Source organism: Phycodurus eques, chromosome 11 (genome assembly GCF_024500275.1).
Source record: "Phycodurus eques isolate BA_2022a chromosome 11, UOR_Pequ_1.1, whole genome shotgun sequence".
Taxonomy (NCBI): Eukaryota; Metazoa; Chordata; class Actinopteri; order Syngnathiformes; family Syngnathidae; genus Phycodurus; species Phycodurus eques.
In genome coordinates this window covers 7,989,607-8,008,265 of record NC_084535.1, presented here as the reverse complement: position 1 = coordinate 8,008,265, position 18,659 = coordinate 7,989,607, and the positions used below count along the sequence as shown (strand labels likewise).

The window sequence follows — 18,659 nt, the reverse complement described above, 5'->3', positions numbered from 1 at the left end:
TGTTTTATATTAGGGTAGGTTAGTGAGAAACTACGGTAAATTCCGAGCTCTTGACACCACCAGTTGTTGTTTGTGCATTTGGTAGCTGGGCCATCAGTAGAGACAGATCGACCTATTACACTTCTTAATACCACCACTATCATGTCGCAATTAGAGAAACAGTCATCACTATCCAAAAACACAACATAACGGCACACAACTGTGCCACATACATAATCTGGAGGAGTTCACAATCAATATTTATCGAACAACAAATGTGACAAAAACAAAACATGATACCAGAGATGCCGATTCATAAATATATGAACTCATTCACTGCCATTATTGGCTGTTGAATTCAAATATCCATGTCAATATGGAGGACTGGCAGTCCTGTGTGCAGACCTCCACAGACGTGTTTTGCTAGTCAAAGTTTTGCTCCGTCCAACCAATCAGAGGATGGAAAAATGCTGGCATCATTGAGGATGAATTTGAAATCTGATTGGGTAAAGAAACAGTCCCTTTACTTCTATAGTTTAAGTTACATCGGCCAGCACTGCTGATTGTGAAGGCCTGGGCAGATGAGATTGACATGCAACACATAGAGGCTGAAATCTGATAGGAGAAAAAAATAAATCTACTATCTACATGTACCGTAGCACAACATAAAAATCCTGCACCAGCGCTGCAGATCTCTGCTGACTACCCGGCCTTGCCGTATGTGGAGCTGTATATGCAATCACGGAACATGTTTACACACGCTTATAAACATATCCGCATGCCCTCTGACATTCTTACCCAGAGTGGATGGGGCTGGACGCGATGTTGTGGCCGTGGTCCACGGTATCTGGGGTCCAGCTGTAGCGACGCATACACTCTGAGTTGTATTCCCGCGTCACTGACAGGTGCTGGAAATAGAAAGAGGCGGGTGAAGAGAGAAGAGAGGTGCAAGCTGAAGGATGTGATGGTATAGGTACATGGCAATGAATTATAAATATCGTGGCAAAGTTACTTTCAGTAGTTCAATTAAAAGAAGTCACGCCCATATATCATATACAATGGACCCACGCATACTTGCGGTTCAGCACCTGTGGATTCACCTATTTGCAGATTTTCTTTTTTTTTTCATTTTTCTTCATTTGTTTTCTTTTTTGGGCGTAACCAACCCCAAAACGGTTTACCTATGGTTCAGCCCCGCTTATTCAAGAATTTGTTTGAGTTAAAAAAAAATACATGGACATACAAAAATATACAATATATACAATTGTCTGCGGATTTCCGCTATCCGTGGTCCGGCACAGTCCCGATCCCCCGCAAACATCTGGGGTTCACTGTATATTTATTAAACAAATAGGCATAGGAAGGCCAAGTCCCACCTAGTTTCCATATTCATTATTTTGATATTTCTTATTCAATAATCTCATTCCTTGAGATGCTTTTCATGAGCTGTTTTTAAAAAAAAAATCATCAAATATTTCACTTTGTGTGCAGTGAATCTAGATGAGTTTCACTCTTTTAATTGAACGACTCAACTAAATAGTTTTCAACAATATTCTAATTGATTCACATGATAATGTGTGTGACATAAAAACAAGCATGGGTGAGCAGAGAATGGATGTCAGGTCTCTTTTTTTTTAATACCTTATTTAGTGGGTCGACCAGGTAGGAAATGTCTTTACAGATACTCTGAAGCTTCGGGAAGAGGAAACAGTCAAGAGTTGCGCTTAATCACAATTTATGATGTTTAGTTTGTAGCGAGGATGAGACGTTATTACAATTAAACCATACGTAATGACACTTAAATGTATCAGATGTGAGTGGACCTCTACTAAAGAAAAATAGTTGAACCCGCGTAAATGTGTTCATTTAACTTTTAAATCAATTTGAGTGCCTATTTTAGCCGTGTATAGTTTGGGTTCTTGGGTGATGTCGTCACTGAACTAGTAGGCTACATTACAGTTGCCGTTTATAATACGACAGGTTACAGTTTCTGGTTTAGCTCTTGACCACCAAAACAATGATCAGACAGGCGGGGAGCTGAGATTTTCCATGAGCAAACAAGAGAAAGGAGGAGGGGGGTGCGCTCCTATTAGGTTTGAGGTAAACTTAAAATTCTAGGTGCTACATATACATTCTGAACACTTTGGCAAGCATTGTATTGGCACTTTTATGTCCTTGTTCAGCACAGAAAGGTGTGAGGGGGGACTTTGAGATGGCGGCGTGCCTTACCGTGTCCTTGGTGGGGGCCAGGATCTCCTCGATCATCATGCTGTCCCGGGCGAAGGAGCTGCGGTTGAGGGTGCTGGACCTATCCGAACTGAAGGAGCGGAGGCTAAATGTTACCACGCAAGCCAGCGTCGCGGGGCAACGACAAGCGACGGGCGGCAGGGCAACATGATACATACAGGACAAAAAAAGCAAGGAATTACATTACTTCATGCAACCTCCAGGGAACATGTTTTTGTTTTTAATCTAACTAGAGAGAGAGTGTCCAGAGTAGAAAATTAGGAGGCGGAAAGGAGGATGTGATTCTGGAGAAGCAGATTATTCGGGGATGGAAATATTACTACTACTACGATCACAACTACTACCACTACTACTGCTGCTGCTAGAGTAAGATCAGTTTGGTTTTGCACAGAAAAAAACTAAAAATAAAAAAGTAGGCCAGCTTCTGTGGTTTCTACTGATTCCAGTGCAAACTATAACATTCGTGTGTTGGGGCGGCTCCTTGTGAGTGTTGTCATTTTGTATGTGCATGTTAGACTGTTTTTACCATTCGAGAAACAGCTGAACGTGCATCTGGAGTTGGAGCACTTGTAAATTAACACTGTATAGGGTGTTTCAAACATATTTACATCATAGTCTTATAACAATTCTCACACAAATGATCTCAAATTTTAAGATCTTAAGTTTAATGTTTTACTTTTTTCTCTTTTTTTCAAGATGAAGAAAGACATCCACTTGTGATAAAAAGGCATTTGGGGTGTTAGAATATGCTCAAACACCATCCAAGAGGAGTGTTGGAGGAACTTCACTAAAAATTTGCCAACTGCAGAAAAGCGGATTGAAAAGATTGAGGGAAAACGTATTATGTTATGTTACAGTGTGAATACTGAAAAACATTTTTAGGTTTGTGAAACAGGTTATAAAATCTATACCCGTTTGAATATGTAGTTGGAATTTTGAGGAATAAGTCTGTTGTTTTACAACATGAAGCCTATTTAATTTTTGTGATATCATATTTCAAATGATTTTTGGGCAACACCCTGTATATGCCTGACTAGTATTAGTCTGTTTTCTTTACACGACTTGACTCCACACAGAATGCTGATTTGTGTTTTGCCCTGGCTATTTTGTGGAGTATCTCAGGCTAAAATCGAAAGTCTTTTTGAGTCTGTCCACACCACTAATATGTGATTTTTGGCTCATAATTAAGACTGTAGAGAGTTTCATGTGTCCTAAAAGACAAACAACTAAGCTGCCTGTTTGTGACGGGGGGTTGGAGGGAGGAAAATGCGGAGCTCAGCATGTCGAGCTGGGGCGCAGTTTGGCACAAAGAGAAGGCCTTTTTATTCACCGCCGCGTTACCGAGCAACTCTGCGCAGCCAAAATGGACTCAGTGGCAATTCCCAGTTGGAAGTCTCCCAAGCCAACATCCGTTCAAAGGGTCGTCCTTCCTTTCTAGTCGCTTCCCCGGTGTTCGTTATGCAATGTTTCAGTCTGTATCCAGAATGTCACATCACCTGTCTCCCTCTCTCTCCTCCATGCCTTTCTTTCTACAGAATGATAGTCCTTTCATTCAGCTACTTTTTCCTTAGCACTTTTTCATCCCTCTCAGCTGGTTCATCCTCCTCTTCTTTCAACACTGCTCCATTCATCTTTCCGGAGATCAATTTGCCTGCCATCCTTTCTTGAAGCTGCACAGCATATTATCCAGATTACTTGATACTATGAGTTACATTCACAACTTTGCCGATTATTGACAAAACATCCAGAATCCTCCTGATGACTGCCAGGGCATCTCCACTGATTTACGGCCCCTGCAACTTACGACTTTGTTTACAGCTTGGCTGTCTTTCCCAAGGTCCCCTCTGTTTCTCTTACAGACACTATTACACCAGTCGCTACACCATATTACAGTATGTCTAGCGAAAAATAGGTAGTGTCAGTCGAAAAAGAAAGGGCAGAGAAAGGCCATCGATTTCGACATTACGATTATATAAATCCAGCTCCAAGGGGCCGAGAGGAGAGTTAATGAGATTGGAAAAGGGCTTTAGGTAGCCTGCTACACTGTCGCTAAGCCACTAAGAGACAGTAGATACAGTCCAACAGCTTCCACATCGACTTATAACTGATTGGTCGCGACAGAGTGTGCTCAGTAATCAACATGACTAACTTGCATTAAAACCAGCAAAGAAGAAGATGCCTGTGACAAGTTCAGCACTTCTCAGTATGAAAGTTCCCAAGAACGGACTCTCATACTTGGGGGAACAAGCTTCGGAGTTCATTTTAGACGAAATGTGTAAGTAGAAGATGGCATTGAGGCATTTCTTGGCATGCTGTGGACAGTTTGGTCAGTGAATGACTTTTTTTTTTTTTTTTTTTCTCCACATATTCTAACATATATAGAGCTGAACCGTTGTCACATATGGTGCATTGGTAGCTTAAAGGGGATGTATTATGGAAAACTGACTTCTCAACTGCCTGTTTAATAGCGCTGTCCGAAACGCAGTATTTTCTGATTGGGGGATTTCACCTTGACAAATAGCTTTCTGCAAGAAAACAAGTTTGTTTTAGTCTTCTCAAAAAGGTAAAATTTTCAGATAGGAGATTTTGCGTTTTGGCCATCGAGGGCCCTCAAGTGTGAAAACACATTCACTGACATTGACTGCTTTAGAAGTCAAATATCCATGTTAACTGGGAGGGCTGGCACTGAATGAGTTTTAAATAGCCATTTTTTTTTTTTAATCATCTGCCCATTTCTGAAAATGTTGTCCATGAGCGAGCTACTCTGCATTTCCGCCCCACTGTTACATAACAGTGATGCTAATTTACATAATAACCACTACCAAACCAAGTTTCTCCACCCATGACACAACAAACCAGGGAGAAAATCCAGAGCCACTTTCAAGCCACAGCCAAAGTCCAGTCACCAGACTGCACGCTCTTAAACGCTATCATGCAGAAACACCCAAACGGTTGATCCTTGGGGTATTTTAAGACACCTGTGAACTGAATAAAATGCATAATTTGTCTCCTTGAAGTAACAACTACGGATTCCTGCCGATAACTTGTGTGCCTGATCCCTGGAAGTTGCCGCTTAAAAGAAAAGCCATGTCAACGTTACGGCATTAGTGCACAAAAATCTAAACTGAAGAAGGCTCAGGTAAATATAATGTAGCAGAGCCTGCATTGCAAAATTCTTCCAGCACATATGATGATCAGGCAAACACATGAGGGAAATAATGTGATCACAACACTGCAACACAGGGACAAAACTACCACAAACAAACACTGTGGGACACAGAGGGAAGGTCTCAGTTGGCGTTAAGGGGATATATGGGGTGTGAGTTTAGGGCAGGGTGCCAGCGGATGCCATTCAGAACTAAAGATTCCTACAACACTACTCTTATCTTACCTGATTCTAGGGCTAGAGCGAGAGATGAGGTGCAAGGAAAAGAAAACAAAAGAGAGCATCAAGCAAAGTCTGACTTTTAGTCTTCAGAAACCCAAATTTGTGTGGTTGCAGTGTCGAAGTCATACACAGAAAGCTACAGAGAGTAAAAAAAAAAGTTCTAATACACATTGGAAAATCTATTCAGTTGCATCAGAAACAACAGATCTCATGATACAGTTATCAGGAAGTTTCATATGACTATATTGTAATATACTAAAGTCTCAGAACACCTGCATAATCTGATAGGATCACATACAATGGCTGTATTCAAAATGGTATTTACCCTAAAGTGGGGTATACACTTTGCAATAAGAAAATTTTTCCTCTCTTTCAAAAAAGACAAAAAGGCCCAATTATCGGATGTCTCGAAAAGATTGTCTTGAGTGATTTTCCTGCGGTGTGGGGTGACAAGAGATGCTTTTTTTCTCCTCAAGCGCTTGGAAAATGGTCGGGCTGACAATTATAAGTGTTAAACCTGCTCAATATTTACGATCACAATTACTTATGTGAGTGGTCAACACCAAGTTGAGCCAAGCCACAGACTCTGTGATTGTGATGTGAAACAAAACAAATACATTTAAGTGGGATAAACACATACAAGCGAGCCAATTTTGAATATTTTACCCCCCCAACTGGTAAAAGTCTCCAAAAGCCTGATTATTGGATGTCTCTAAACAATTATCCTGAGCGATCATCCAGCAGTGTAGAGTGTGTTAAGGGTGATATATATATATTTTTTTTGTTCACCTCGAAAAAAGGTCTGGGCTTTCTATCACAAATCCTTGTGTGTGTGGTCAACTTCGAGTTCAGCCAATGTGAAATGGAATAGTATATTATATATTTATATAGTATATGTATAGCCAATTAGGACTCACGCTGTTGTCGGACACAGATATGATGCAGTGCACTTCTACACCACTGCAGGTTGTAAAGGTTAACATAGAGCTTATGTATTGATCACATTAGATTGTCCAGGTGTACCTAATGCCTGCGAGTGTTACTCAGAATCACAAATTATGACATAACTATTTCTTGTTGTTTAAATGGAAAATTTCCCCCACAAAAAAAAGTGTTTTCCAAGCTCACTGATGTTATCCATTTACTGTCACTGTGTTTTTTTCCCCTGACCATCCACAGTATGTCAATATATTGACATTGATGAAGTGTGTTTTTCACTGCAGCGTTTCCCCTGGATTCAGGTCCGCGTACCAGTCCACAGGGCCTATCCGAGCTCAAATATTCAGCGCGTTTATTGCTCTAATTGGGGCAACTTTGTAACCCCACGTTTGAAAAATGCTGAATCATTTTATCTGTCCCTTGATCATTAGATTGCAACTTTCTAGCAGAGAGTGTACAGTGTACACTGTTTCACCAGGTGTCATACATCTGATGTATGGATCAAGCAGTGTAATGCTTTTTTGTTTCCATGAGCAGCTTCATCAAAACAAACGACAGACGTTTACCTAGCCGAGCGGGGTCCGATGCTGAAGCCCATGTAGCCCTCCTGAGGGAGAGAGTCATCCCCCAGCTCTTTGAGGTCCTGGGGCCGCAGGTACTTGTCCGTGTCGCAGGTCATGGCATCCTCACCTGGTAAGGGATAGATAGCATTATGAATTGTAAAAATAATAATAATAATTAATTAAATTAAATAACAAAAATTAAAAAGTGCGGCAGCAAAAGTAGTCCCTTGTAAGATTTTAATTAGGCAGGAGGCCTTGGGACATTCATCTGCCCCAATTATAAGCAGAATGCACCTGCATAGACCACTACAACTTTTTTCTTGTGTGACACTAAAGCATCTAGAAGAACATGCAATAGACAGGACTCATTAAAACATTAAAAATGTAAAATACATCCATTTAGGTATATCCATAGTCACTCTACTTCTCTCTCCCTGACAGCAGAGCCACCAAAAGCCTGAAGGCACAAATGACAGAATGGGCAGAAAAGTGAGGAACACCTCGATCGGCGGACCGGTGGACGATGACACGCCGCTCCACGAAGCGGGCGGCGCGGCGACCGTGCTTGCCTTTCTCCCTCATGCCTGGAAGGTGCTCGTGTGCACCGCACAGCCCCGCAAACACAGTGCTCCTTCACCGCAGCCCCTCCCCTCTCGCCTTTGCCGGTGCCGCACTACAATCGCACTCGAGTTCCACAAAAGCCCCACTCGACGCGTTTCCGGATTCACCTTTCACAATAAAACCCCTAACATTTTTTTTTATTTTTTTTTATACCACGAATGTATGTTCAGGCTCTAAATTCGTCACCGCATTTTGGAAATTCAAGTCAATTTAAGTTACTATTGTGGTCATTTTGACCGTTTGAGTCGACACAAGTGTAGTTGTTGGGATGGTTTGGATGATGTCCAGAAAAATTAAGTCACGATTGTCACCACATGTGAAATAACGCGAGACGTGTATGCCAAAGTTTAGTATGGTACAGTATTCAGCGACGAACGTTGTGCTTTTATTTTCAGAACCTTTACTTCCTGTTGTCACTGTCCGCCATTGTGTTACTTGACAACCCACTTTCACGTTCACAGAAGCGGTTTTTTTTTCGAATTCTTTTTCGTCATTGTTCTTATTCTTCAAATATTATGCAACATTAAAACGTAACATTTACTCACCGATTTCAAGTAACGGTGGAATACTGTCACGACATGGTTACATTGAATCCGTCATCTAATTTCGAGTGACTTACCTTTGTCTAACGCTGCCATAACTCCTTTTTTAAATTTAGAATTAACGACTCCTTTTACATCTCAAATGAAACTGCGTCTACGCAATAAAATCTACTTGATAACTTCCGAACAAAAAAAACAAAAAAGTTGCTCTCTCGGTGCACTAACAGAGAGGAAGAAGCGTAAAGTCCGGTGACATCTGACGTCTGCAAAGTCCAGAGTTAATTCCCTTAAGAAAGATCATCTCGTTGGCTTTCAAGAGGCGGCACTCCTCTCCCGCAAACGCCTTTTCTGACGCACCAAGAAGGAGAAAGTGGTCCTCCATAAACAAGCACCAACTGCCATTGTTTCTTCTTCGATGGTGGGGGAGGTCTGACCACACATGGAGGAAGCCAATTGAAACCAATTTGAGGAAGTCCACTTGTTGCAAACTTTGCGCAAGAGTCCAACTGTGCAACTTGGGATGCACGACAAGTCATTTCAACTATGCACGGAGTATGTTACGACTTAAACGAGTTCCAGAACTCACCGGGACCGAGACAAGACCCAAAAAATGATGTCTGTAACTCTTTCAAAGCACAAAACACACAATGTTTTCCAGCTAAATTCTTGCAAAAAAAAACCATCCTTGTATGTATTAAAAGTGAAGATTTAAAGAAGAGTTTGGTTGCATTTAAGGAACATAAGAGACTGCAGCATTTTGTGACCTAAACGTGCACAGTGGGGTCTAAAATTAGATTTGCTGGTATTATTTACAGTTAACATCAGCTTACCTGTGATTGTTTTATTTTGAGATGTCAGCTAAAGCCTCACAGTTCTGAGGACCCGGGTTCAATCCCCGGCCCCGCCTGTGTGGAGTTTGCATGTTCTCCCCGTGCCTGCATGGGTTTTCTCCGGGCACTCCGGTTTCCTCCCACATCCCAAAAACATGCATTGATTGGAGACTCTAAATTGCCCGTAGGTGTGACTGTGAGTGCGAATGGTTGTTTGTTTGTATGTGCCCTGCGATTGGCTGGCAACCAGTTTAGGGTGTACCCCGCCTCCTGCCCGATGACAGCTGGGATAGGCTCCAGCACGCCCGCGACCCTACTGAGGAGAAGCGGCTCAGACAATGGATGGATGGATGGACAATACTGTAGAGCGCTGTCCAAACGCTTTACATTTTTGTTGGTGTTTTATGGGAAGGGGGGGCGTAACTGATTAATGGCATTTCCATTCATTTCAATAGGGAAAGAGCAATTATTTCTTAATTGTTAATTATTGATGAATAATTATGAATTGGAATTAATTAAATTAGAGAAGTCAAGGCACCACTGTACAGTGAACTTCTACATAGTTGCAGTTTGGCATTCGCAAATTCACCAATTTTGGGGGAAACTGGTCCTCCGTTGTTTGCTGAAAAACTCACCTATTTGCCGTTTTTCTGCTCAGGCCAAAACAAATAAAAGCCTTGGCGCCAACCTGTGGCATCTTGATGCCAAGGAACTATGTTTTAGTGAATTGAGGAGTTCCATTTGACCACAGTTTACACACCATCTTCTGGTATCTTGGGGCCAAGGAACAATACGTTAAAATAAGTTGAGGAGTTGCATTTTGACAAAAATAGCACTTGGCTGCTATCTTGTGGCATCTATAAGCAATTATCAATCTCTCCTTATCCCTGCCTTGCTAATAGTTGGGGATTACTGTATAACATCTCCAGGTTAGGAAGGGCATGCAATGAACTAGTTTACGAAGCTGTGCAAGAATACGTCATCAAGAAGCTCAGCAGCGCAACTACTGTTTTTACTGTTTTTCATATAAATAGTTCTTGAAATTGTCTTTTGATGATTCCCATCATCCCCTTCTACCCACACACCCTGACCACCCTGCAGCATAACAAGATTTGCCACCTCTATATAGGATTAGAGGCTCTATACATCCACTCTCTCTTTCTTTACACGAGCACACCACCTGTGAATCGTGCTGGAAACTCTCCTACGAGGGAGCTTCCATCCAGTGCTGGATCATACCTGTTGAGTCCCAGATCATTTGACACACAAAGTGTAACTCCAGGCACACAAAAGTTGTCAAGGCAACACGTCCATGAAGCAGCTCATCCATTTTACAAGGGTGTTGCGGTTGGAAACAAATCTCCAGAGAGCTTCTTGTCGTGGTTGTTGATATTTGGGTAGCTTCGCGGCACTTTATATTATCTCTAATTAGATGAGATAATACAAGATTCGTAGGCCTCTTCAACTCTCCTCTCAAAAGTGGAGAACGGCGAGGTGGTGTTAAAAATAACAAATGAACTTTTAGTGGAAAATAGCATCAGTGCTGTCAGTTTGCAAGGAGAGGAATGGAACTCCAAAATAACCCAGCGAAGGCTCACGTCGGAAGCAAAACCAGCATCAAAAAGGCACGTTTGTAGTTTTCTGGAATGATAATGTTAGTACGCCCAACGGACAAAAGTATTAGCACACACATCTTAGTGAATTAATTGATAAGCGCCTTGCATTGGATGCTTCCAGCTTTGTCGGAATAGTTTGGGCAAAGCCGTTTCCTGTCCCTGCATGACTGTGTCCCACTTCACAAAGTAACCTAAGCTTAGGTGAGTTTGCTTTGGAAGAAAAAAGCACGGAACCCGAACATCAAGCCTATCTAACAGCCCAGACACTACACAATCTTGTAGAAACGTAGCAACTTCAAACTGCACAGCGGTTCCTTGACTTACAAGATTAATTTGTTCTGTGGACCAAGCTTGTAGCTTAATTTACTATATGAAATAAAATTTCCACACTGAAATAAATTGAAAAGCCATTCATCTGTTCCAGACAGCCCCCCCAAAACACCACCATTTTTGGGGCAAACACATTTTTAATCACGAAAAATAGCATTGCATCGTAAAATTAATTAAAATCAACTGGTTTTATGAGGGGCAATTAAGCTGAACAGTCACACACACACACATAGTAGGTCTCGTACAAGTCCAGTGATTCTCAAAGTGTGGTGTGGTATGAAGGCTCCCTCTATTGGTACATGAAAGAATTACTGAATTAAATGCTTAAACTAACCATAACAGTTATTGTGTATGAAACATTTTTTTTTGTTCAAGTACAATACACAATTCCCTTAAGCAGCGGCGTATCCAAAGCTTGCACCACCAATAGAAAAGAAAAAAACAACTAAAATAACTAAATATTAATAAAACTAAATACAGTAATGTGGAGCACTCATAAGTCAAGGTACCACTAAGTATTTCCTTTTATTATAACTTCCCATAATTGTAAGTGTCCCAATACTTTTGTTCACTCCTGCTCAAATCAGCACAACTTATCCTGGGGTGAGTATCATGAAGAGAAAAGTCAGGTTTTGAAACAAGAATTAGTAGAACCACACACAACAAACCAAACCCACAACCAGAGCGGTTCAGACGGCAAACTAATGAACCAGTACCTTCATCGTCATCTGACACTGACTCCTGCTCGAGACTTTCAGGCACATTGGCCCAAACTGTGTGATTTGAATGCATATGTGGTGACACATGCGCACGTTATGACTTCACAAAGCACAGTCTCTACTACAGTAGAATCATGCAGTGCAGCCAAAAAAAAAGAAGATATTGTTAGCTCACCATCGTCATCTGACATGTCCAGGAACTCATTCATGGTTTCCGGGACATTGATTTTGTGTTTTTCAGCTGCACTCTGTCAACGTGAGAGGAAGATAAGATAAAAAGTAAGTTCCAAAATACATGATCTATGTGTTCCAAAATACATGATCTATGTGCAGTCTAAGAATACAAATATTTTCCTTTATAAGGATAATCATGAATTTGAACAGATTAAGGACAGTACTGTGATGTATTGTATAGACATCGGCATCACAGTGCTGAGGTTCGGGTTCGACTATCTCCTTGTGAGTATGTTGGCTTCACCAAAAATTGGCAATTGTCTAGTCAAAAAGTGGAGAAAATGAGCCTATTGTGAACAGAAAGATTTCAGGCAGAACAGTGACCTTGACGCTAATATCTTTTGCTTTTATGACACTTCGAACTATAAAACAACGATAATAATAATTTATTTAAAGATACTCTGACGCACGTCACGATGGACGCTGACTAACCGCATCGCTCGAGTTGAACGTCAGTGGCTTTTCATTCCATGAACTACGTAATATTTTGTCACGATCGCGACACACTATCACCTACTGTTACACATACTGTTTATCCTACTCTGCTTGAGTGTGAGGTGCCTAAATTTAGCCGTCTTACAATTTTTCTCTCTCTTAATCGACGTGAGAGTCACCCCCTAATCTTTATCTTCTACTCAAAAGCTATGCTGATTTCAAATCAAAAGTGATGCTACGCAACCATCTACAGGGATATGTTACAGTATAACAATAATAATAATAATAATAATAATAATAATAAAGGCATAATCAACACCTCCACTTTAAAGCAGACTGCAGCTGCATGTTCAATGAAGGCATATAAGAATATGAGCAGATGCCTCTGCATAGTGAATAATAGATAAATCCCAGTGTGACGCAAGGAAACAACCTTGATCATTAAATTACATCACAGCAGATGGAGACACACACACACACACACACAAACACACACACACACGCACACTTATTCTGATGCTTACACAAGTTTAGTGCGATAGTGTAAATAGTAAATGTGGTTCCTTAATAAATAAACTATCCAAATTACTTGTGTAATCTGGCTATGCAATATTATATATATATATATATATATATATATACACACAAAATATTTAAGTATTAATAATGTATTAATTATTTTTACATTTTATTTCAGGAATTTATACATTTTATTTTATAATTTATATGAATCAATAATTCTTAAACATTTCATATTTTTGGGTTGTATATATTGAGTATGTATTGAGAATTTCTTTTATAATTTCTTTTAAAATAATTCTAAAATACTTTAATTTTGTTTAAATAATTCTGTGTTTGCTGTTATGTAAATAAAAATCGTATAGTATTAGTAACATATTAAATCAAATAATTTGTTCATAAAATAAGAAAACATATCTAGCATAAAATAATTCTTACATATAGATAAAATAAATGCTTTCAATATGCAGAATAATGGAATAAATATATAAGCTTAAATTTGAATGTTTTAGAATCAATATATTGTTCATACTTTAATATCTTGTTTAAATAGTTCAGCATTTGTTGTTATTTAAAAAAAAATGATTTTATTATTAATACTTTAAACAACATATAAGTATTCACAATATATTGATTAAAATTAATTATAAATTAGAAGAAAAATCATCAAATCAAATAAACTAATTATTACATCTAAATATAATAAAGTATTTTAATGTAATGTAAGTTTTGTAATAATATAAATAAATAATCTAAAATTAGAAGTACTTGTCTTGGTCAAAGAAAGCAGTGTAAATAAGCGGGTTTAAATCATTTACTCTGTATCAAGTGAATACATTTGATGTTATTGACACATCTCACCACAGTATTTAGGTTTTCGTCCGTCACGGGCCTCAGTGTGTCCACCACCGAGATGTAACCAAGGCGACGGGCGATGGCTAGCGCCGTGTTCCCGTTCTGAGCGTAGAGCGAAAGAGAGAGGGAGACCCACAGGAAGTTAGCCACACAATGACTGACGCGCACAGAAAAGAAATGAATTGACCAGTGGCCAAGCAGTTCGACCGACCGCCGTGAGTTCGTTGGCCGAGGCGGCGTGCTGGAGGAGGAGGTTGATGATGTGCGTGTGGCCCTGCTGAGCTGCCTGGTGCAGAGGTGTGTAACCATTCTGGACACAAGCGGATGGAAAACAAGAATAGTCAAACAAAACATTACTATGTGATTTTTATTTTTGCTTTTCTACCTTGGTTTTGCCGTTGACTTTGGCGTGATTCTGCAGCAGGAAATTTGCCATCTTCGCGTTGCCATAGTGACAAGCCACATGCAGCGGCGTGTAGTCCATCTGTGAGAAAGTGAGAGACTATTGACTCACCCTCTCACATCAGACGTGTCGGCGCGTCTTTTAAAAAGCGTTCAGTGGCAATCTGCGAGTCATTTTAGAAGGCATGTTTTTAAAATGGAACAAAGACTCCTTTGCGTTGCGTGTGTAGGGTGCATCAGTGAGTGAAAAACCTCTTCACTGTCAACAATTGTCCTGTCAGCACAAATGCACGCACCGTATCACACACACACACACACACACACACACACACACACACACACACACACACACACACACACACACACACACACACACACACACCAGTATAACCTTCAGCTAGTGAGGTCTGTGTGAACGTGAGCTGCCTGCCAGATACTGTGTGCTCTACTGTATATCTGTGTGTACAAGGTTGTAGGCGTGTGTAAGGTGCATCACTGCATCTAGGACACTTTGGTGTGGAGGTGTGTGGATGCGTGGGTGTAGGTGTCTGTGGTGAGTAAGTGTAGGTGTGTGTAAGTGTATGTCTAGCAGCATTTTTAGTTGTTTTTAGCAATGATTCATCAATTTAAAGTTCTGAAATGGCTTGGCCTCTTTGACAATTCAATGTTAATGCATTTTTTTTTGTTTTGCTTTCCTGAAAAGCGATGGTTTGGGAGACGTGATGATGCTGTCAGACACCAGCGATATGCTTGTAGTCTTAAACTGCAAGTGTACGTTCAAGCAACTACTGCGTGTGTGGTGACAGTGTCTGTACCTTTGTTTTCGTGTCGACATCAGCGCCGTGGTTGAGAAGGACTTCTGCAACATTGACTTTGTCCTCCTGAGCCGCGAGGTGAAGTGGGGTAAGTCCGCTCTGAGCGTGACCAAAGAAAGAAACACACACACAAAAAAACATTTAATAGTAAAATGAATAAACCATGGAATCTTGCAAGGCATTATGATAAAGTGCAGCAGAATTTCACAAAATGGAAGAATAATGGTATAAAAATACAAACGTAAAGGTTATGCTGTAATGAACACTCACACACGCTTAACACATTTTTAAACATCTCGTAAATGTATTTGAACACAAATAAAAGCTATTGCTAGCATATAATGTATAGAAAATTCTGGATGTAATATAGTGTTTGTGCCTCTAAGAGGCGGGGCTTGGTGGGGTGCCGTGAGACGCTGGCGAATCTGCAGGTGTGCGTCTGTGTGTGATCTGTGGCCGACAGTAGCTTCTGCTTGAGTGTTTTCTGTGTGTTTTACTGTTCTCTCGGCATTCAATAAACGGCTGAAAACTGTATCGGTGACTGTGGCTCTCCTTTGACAGTACGTATACTGCAAAAACCCATTAAAAACAATCGCTTAAAAATACCTAGTATTGTGGCCTACGCGTGTACTTGAAGGCACTTCTTGATTTAGATTACCTTGTTGCAAAAGTTAACGGCAGCGCTCTTGGCCAGCAGCAGCGACACCAGGTCCACACTGCCCTCCTGCGCCGCCAGGTGGATGGGGCTGATGCCCTGCCGCGTCACCGCGTTGGTGTCGGCGCCGTACTCCAGCAGCGTTGTGCCGATGTCCATTTGGTTCTTCTTGGCGGCGATGTGCAGCGGCGTGTAGCCATTCTGAGGAGCGAGAGAGAAATGAAGTTTTTGCATGATGAACTCTATTCTATGGGCAGACTTTATACTGACTGCATTTAAATGTTGTGATGTCCAGTAGTGTAAGTTGCATGTAATGCAGTACTACCATATGAGCTGAAATTGTTCTGTGAGCGAGCTCATAACTCATCTTACTCGCATATCCGTGATTTGAGTCATTTGAGTTATGAGTGTGGTCACGGAAGAAATTAAACTCCAAGTCAAAGTACCACTGTACTATGATTTTCCAAGCCCTTTACGGCACTTTGTCGTACTAATAATTTTTCAAGCATTTCTATTACCCATAGGAGCTGATTTTAAACTGATTTTATGCCAAAGCATTAATCCAATTACAGCATTCCCTCGCTAAAGCACGGTTCACCTATTGCGGATTCAGTGCATTGCAGATTTATTTTCATATTCATATCGCGCATAATTTAACATATTGCAGGATTGTTAGTGTATGCTGTATTTTCTGGTGGTAAAAATAAACGCTTCCTAGCATAAAACATTAAGACTAAAAAAAAAGAAAATTAAAACATATTACAAGGAATACAATGCACATAATATGGAGTACCACAGTGCATTACTGTGTGTTTAAGAGTTTAAAAGGTGTTTTTAAGAATATAGAAAGTGTATAATAGTATGGTTTATAGGAGTGTGCGGAAGATTAATAAGAGTCTGGGGAGGTTCATACATTCATTGTGGATTTCACCTATTGCCCATAGCTGAGAGGTAAAACGACTTCACGACAGCATCACCAAAGAGTACAAATGTGAGCAACTGTTAATTGGGAATGGAAGAAATGGGAGGCTTTCTTTTATTTGGACACGCACCACGATGGTCCCGTCACAGTTGTGTGTTATGTGTACCTTGGCGGCGGCGTGTGGGGAAGCTCCCTGATCCAGCAGCAGCAGGGCTACTCTCTGATTATCGTAGTGAGCGGCTACATGCAGCGGAGTTAGCCCGCTCTGAAACACCCCAGACGGACACGGACAAAACGCATGCAACACAACGAGCAGCAGGTTAGAAGTTCACTGACTAAATGGAGATGTGCACACACGCAACACGCAGATGAGCCAGACAGACAGCATGGTCAGTAAATGCCAAAGTTGAAAACCGCCAGAAGGACGTTTTGTGTAGGCGTGCGAGTGAGCATGTGTGCGTGTCTGTAGTTTTGTAGGTACAGTGGAACCTCGTTTTAACGGACTAATAGGGGGGAGTGGTCGTCGTTAAAGTTGATTGTCTGTTATACTGAAGCGCTTTTTTTTTTGTGGCCTGCAAACACCAGTACTGCACAAAATTAGAGTTATGAACTGTTTTTTTAATGGCCTGAAAACACCCATTATGTACAAATATATCACAAATAAATATAAAATATCTTTAAAATGTTTGAAAAGTTTTCAAGTTTATTCATACTTACCTCGCTGTTGCATGGGAGGGGTGATATTGGGTGATTTGGAGTTCCAACTGGAAACTATTTTCTATCAGTTCAAATCTGAAGTCCGTTAAATCGGGGTTTGTAAAATCAAGGTTCCACTGTATGTGTGTGTGTCAGATTCGAGGTTCAATTATAAGTGTTTGTAATTTTGTGTGTAAGTGTGTGTGTCTGTGTTGAATGTGTGAGTGTGTTGTCTAAGAGTGTGTGTAAGCATGTAGGTGTTAATGTGACTGTGTGTTGAGTTTGTGATGTATTCTGTATCTGTATAGTGTGTTTGTGCGTATGTGTGTGTTTGTGTGCAATTGGAGTTGTGTAAGTGTATACGTGCATCTAAAAGGTGTGTGTGTGTTCATGCAGGCAGAAAAAATAAGAACGCTCAGCAGAAAACTGTGTTATAAAGAGGGATGGATGGGTATGTTCGAACTGTTGTTTGAAATTTAAAAAAACTATGTAAAAAAATCAAAAAATCAAAATAAAAAATTAGGTTAAAAGATCTTAACCTGTATAAATAGGTTACTTATCATTTTCCCAGAACAATGACCCACTGTTCAATGATGCGGTCCCACGTGTTTTTAACTACACCCACGCAGCATCCCACACAGTCAACAGTGAGCACAACGTAGTCACCATATGTGGATACTGAACCATACTGTAATGTATTAAACACTTAAATTACAGGAGTGGAAAAATATTATGTGGTATTTTGTACTAGAGTTCAATGAGGGAGCATGAGCTTGGGAGCCTAAAAAGTTGCTGAGTTATCCAAAAGGTCTAACAGAAGCATCATTATCATACTTGACTGACACTACGAGCTGCTAAATGCTTTCAGATGGTAGTGAACACATACCGCTAGCTAACAATGCATCAGAAGCTTGCCAGCATACATTCATACATCACATTGATATGATATATTATCAACATATTTGGTGTACCACAGAAAAAAACGGTAACTGGAGGGTTAATTATTATGGAATTTGAGGTCAGTAGTTCATCCATTCTTTGTGTGGGAGCATCATTTACAGCCTGACACATTGCATCAATGTCAGAACACTCCCTTTTTTAGACAGATATTCCTATAAAACCATATTTGGTTGCCACATAGTGGGAGTTCATATTGGAGCCCTGCACACTTGACTATAAGGAGGTAGAACAGTGTGATGATTTGTAATCAGCGGATAAAAATGTTATGGGAGTCATTTTAAAAATGATTACTAATAAAAATGCATTAACCCTCCTCTTACATTGCAGGTCAAATTGACTAGTAAAAATCACACATTCTTTAGCTAAAACTTTGGTTGGCCTTTATTTGTTAT

General features: G+C 40.4%; 1 protein-coding gene across 14 annotated transcripts in view; it reads right to left on the bottom strand.

The window, feature by feature from the left end:
- LOC133409578 (ankyrin-3-like) overlaps nucleotides 1-18,659 on the bottom strand; it is a 126,027-nt gene that overhangs the window by 30,116 nt on the left and 77,252 nt on the right. For 4 of the 14 annotated variants that reach the window (XM_061689786.1, XM_061689788.1, XM_061689793.1 and 1 more), the window contains 12 exons: nucleotides 16,778-16,876; nucleotides 15,693-15,890; nucleotides 15,035-15,133; nucleotides 14,203-14,301; nucleotides 14,029-14,127; nucleotides 13,824-13,919; nucleotides 11,950-12,022; nucleotides 11,772-11,828; nucleotides 7,120-7,243; nucleotides 5,618-5,629; nucleotides 2,209-2,311; nucleotides 778-887 (listed from right to left, as the gene is read on the bottom strand). In XM_061689786.1, the coding sequence (XP_061545770.1) occupies nucleotides 778-887; nucleotides 2,209-2,311; nucleotides 5,618-5,629; nucleotides 7,120-7,243; nucleotides 11,772-11,828; nucleotides 11,950-12,022; nucleotides 13,824-13,919; nucleotides 14,029-14,127; nucleotides 14,203-14,301; nucleotides 15,035-15,133; nucleotides 15,693-15,890; nucleotides 16,778-16,876 (1,169 nt within the window). Of the gene's footprint in view, nucleotides 1-777; nucleotides 888-1,620; nucleotides 1,672-2,208; nucleotides 2,312-5,617; nucleotides 5,630-7,119; nucleotides 7,244-11,771; nucleotides 11,829-11,949; nucleotides 12,023-13,823; nucleotides 13,920-14,028; nucleotides 14,128-14,202; nucleotides 14,302-15,034; nucleotides 15,134-15,692; nucleotides 15,891-16,777; nucleotides 16,877-18,659 lie in introns of all 14 variants that reach the window. The other 10 variants (XM_061689784.1, XM_061689792.1, XM_061689785.1 and 7 more) reach the window with 7 other exon arrangements.